Source organism: Myotis brandtii, unplaced genomic scaffold (assembly GCF_000412655.1).
Source record: "Myotis brandtii unplaced genomic scaffold, ASM41265v1 scaffold702, whole genome shotgun sequence".
Taxonomy (NCBI): Eukaryota; Metazoa; Chordata; class Mammalia; order Chiroptera; family Vespertilionidae; genus Myotis; species Myotis brandtii.
In genome coordinates this window covers 3,601,916-3,605,546 of record NW_005370755.1, presented here as the reverse complement: position 1 = coordinate 3,605,546, position 3,631 = coordinate 3,601,916, and the positions used below count along the sequence as shown (strand labels likewise).

At 38.6% G+C, this 3,631-nt stretch overlaps 1 protein-coding gene across 1 annotated transcript in view; it reads left to right on the top strand.

Moving 5' to 3' along the window:
• The window catches only part of MREG (melanoregulin), a 45,816-nt gene extending 43,003 nt beyond the window's left edge, over positions 1 to 2,813 (top strand). The window contains exons 4-5 of the mRNA XM_005882292.2: positions 280 to 443; positions 940 to 2,813. Of these exons, the coding sequence (XP_005882354.1) occupies positions 280 to 443; positions 940 to 1,074 (299 nt within the window). The 3' untranslated portion in view covers positions 1,075 to 2,813. The remainder of the gene's footprint in view (positions 1 to 279; positions 444 to 939) is intronic.
• Positions 2,814 to 3,631: the final 818 nt, after the last annotated feature.

Below are 3,631 nucleotides of genomic sequence, written 5' to 3'. Positions count from 1 at the left end.
TGCAACCCGGGCATGTGCCCTTAACCAGAATCAAACCCGAACTCTTCAGTCCACAGGCCAATGCTCTATCCACTGAGCTAAACTGAATTTTAATGAAACACCGCCAGCCAGTCACCCTGAGCTGGAAAGCAGCCCACGGAGCGGCGCCTTTGGCTTCAGTTTTCTGATGCTTGTTCAGATCCACATTGGAGTCCCTTCACCTCCTGCAGGGCCTGTGCTGCAGGACAGTCCCTTCCTGTGACTACTTTACTTGACAGGTACTTTTTCTTTTTACCTTAGGTTTTCAAAAGGAAACAGACTCTTTGTTGTCAGTGACGAAACTCAGCACCATCAGTGACTCTAAAAACACAAGGAAAGCTCGAGAGATCTTGTTGAAACTGGCTGAAGAGACCGCTATTTTCCCAACAGGTTGGGAGCTCTCCGAGAGATACCTCTTCGTTGTGGTGAGTGGTTGCATTTTCCATCTGCCCTGATTTTGCTTTCAATTTTTTGCTTTTCTGTGAATCTATATACTCCTCATTCCAACCCCACCAGCAACCCCGCAATGTGAGGTAGCAGATGGTGCTGGCATCTGTGGCCAGTAGCACGAGTCACCCAGGGGGCTGTAGGATTCAGATTTCTGGATTGCACTCAGACTTATTGAGGCTTGGGTTGTGGCTCAAGATTCTGTATTTTTCAGCCAATTCTACTGTATAGTCAGCTTCGTAGGTCAGAGATATGAAAAGTGTTGTTTATATAACCCAAGATTGACAAAGAATTTGAAAGACTGTTTCTTGGATAATGTAAGTAAAGGGTTAAGGCGTTTTGTTGAGAAAAATTTAATAAATGTTGCCTTGTTATTATGTCTGGGATGGGTTTTGTTGTTGTTAGATTGGTTTTCCCATCAACAGGGCTTGGGTTCCCATCTTGACAACATTTTTGTATTTAATTTCTTGGCAGGACCGTCTCATTGCTCTTGATGCTGCAGAAGAGTTCTTTAAAATCGCCCGTCGAACTTACCCCAAGAAGCCTGGGGTGCCCTGCTTGGCAGATGGCCAGAAAGAACTGCACTACCTTCCATTTCCAAGTCCCTAGAGGAGAGGCTTGGAGGCAGAGTTGGAATTTTTCACTGGAACTCAGCAGCCAACCAAAGCTGGACAAATGAATGTAGATACAAGTGAGCAAGTAGAGAGTCAACTGAGTGAAAAATGATTCTGAATCCTACAAAAGTCTAAGGATTTGGATATCTGGTCTTCATGAGGACTGTATCCTGTGAGATGTTCAGGTTGCATTGAAACACTTTGGTGGTCTTGCATCGAAGAGGTGGTCAGTGGGACATTTCATCATGAGCGTTTTGATTCAAAGAACCCATTGCCCTCATTCTGGTATTGGTTGTACAATAAGCCTTAGTCATGAGTCCTATTGGGAGAATGGGATATTCTAGTTAATAAAACAATAAGATTAATGGAGAGAGTTCTCATTGAGCCCAATATGGATTACTGGTTTTTAAACAATTGTTATATGTATATATAGGCTAACACCAAAATAATACCAGGCACAATGTGACCTTTCTTTAATTTGGAAGAACCTTGGAGGTGTCAGAGACATCATTTTAAGTATCAGTTATAATTATTTAGAAATACAGATGTACCAGATAATAGAAATGACTAAGTGTGGTGCAGCCTTGAGTTTCAGATAGAATGACCCAAAGCAGAGCATCCTGCAGGTATATATTAAAAGCTCTGTCTTTAGTTGTGGAACAAGCATCTTAAATTCTCAACGTTATTGGTATCTGATTACCTCCTTTTTGCACACTGTCCACTTCTGATCCAAAAGCCCTTGATATTTTACCCAGGATAGCATCTATAAACAGAAACATTTGGCCCCTGCTTCCTTCTCTTCTCTTTAACCTGTTTCCGGCTTATTGGCTGAGAGTTGCACCTGCCCAGGGACCTCTCGTGCCATCTTGCATCTCTGCAGGTGGTGTTGCACTGGAGAAGGTCATTGCTGGACTTTCATTCTGAAGATGATTTTTTAAATGGAGCAATGCTGGCAATACAGCTGGTTTCTATCCACAGACTGAGAAGGCCAGCTCTAAAAGTTACTTGCCTCTTAAGTAAGGAGCTTGCCAAGAAATCAGGGTTCATTTTATTGAAAAGACTTTCAGAACTTGTAGGATTCATGAATAGATTGCTGAGAACAATGACAATATTATTACTTTTACAAATTTTGCTCTTCCAACGTTAGGTTAAAAGGTAACTTGTTTTTAGTCTATTCCAGGGAATTTTGACTTGAAAATATCCATATTTTGACTAGTTTCTGTGGTAGTGAACATATGTTTCAGTTATTTGTGAGAGGAGACCCATGTTCTCCATTTATTAATGCATTGCAGACCAATTTAACTGTCATGTTTCAGGAAAAATTTTCCTAGTTTAATAAGTAAGCTAAAAGTCTTATTTTTTTATTATTTAGCGCCTAATCCTCTCATAGTCTTTAAAATTAGCCAGCAGATATTTTTCCTCACTTTCATGAGTTCTTGCAAGGTTAACATACAAACAGTGCAATAGTCAAACAAAATAAAAACAAAAAATAAATCTAAAAAATAGAAAGTAGTGTTGTTTTCATCTCTGTCCTTGGAATTTGTATTTTGTTTTTCTGCCTTTTTGATGTCAAAATAGATGAGATTGTTTGCATCTATGGAGAATAAATTGTAACCATAGTCTTTATTTTTGGTAATGTTTGAGTAAGGATAAGGTTGTCTCTATGATTATAAAGACATATGGAATAATCCAGGAAATTTTCTTTGCAGGGAATTAAAAGGTTTCTGTATTTACTTTGTGGCTGGATGTGTGTTATATTTCTAAGAAATAAGAAGGAGAGAGAGAGATTTGTTGTTCCACTTATATATGCATTCATTGATTGATTCCGTAAGGTGCTCTGACCAGGGATTAAACCCACTACCCGGCCAGGGCTCTATATTTTGTTTTAACACACTACAGAGGACACTTGGCATCTCAATTTTTCAATTTTCAAGTCCCTTAACATGGGTTTCGAAGACTGGGTTTTAGAGAACTGAGTCAGGGAAACAGATCTTAGTTTGATCCTCTTTTGATCATTTTAACTAAATGAAGTTTATCTGATTTTACTACTCATCTATATTCTAAGTATTTAGTGAGATTAAATTTAGAAAGAACAGTGTTATGAAAACAAAAATTAAATTATGACACATAATAGCTTGATAAAACATAGACTTATAGATCATTACTTTTTCAAAAACCAACAGCTGTAGTTTTTAGTAGCAATTTACTTTAAATTTTTTTCAGCATTAGTAATATGAAATGGATAACTAAACTTTGTCATACATTCTAGAGGCTTACAGGATTGGAAGTATCCTAATCAGCAATCCATTTTACAAAGATGGTTGTAGAAGTGAGCCATCTTTATCAAAATTGACACCAGAAGGTTCATTAAGCTGCATAAAGGGTGTTAGGAATAATTTTCCATGTATGAAACGAGTAGTAGTCAAGATAAGTGGTTGGACTGTTTGCCCTCCATTCTCTTTGCAGGAGGAAGATGTTAAGAACCTGTTGAACCCAGCAATGCTCAAGGCCTCAAGTGCCTTCTGTCCTTTGCCTGCTTCAGAGACCTCACA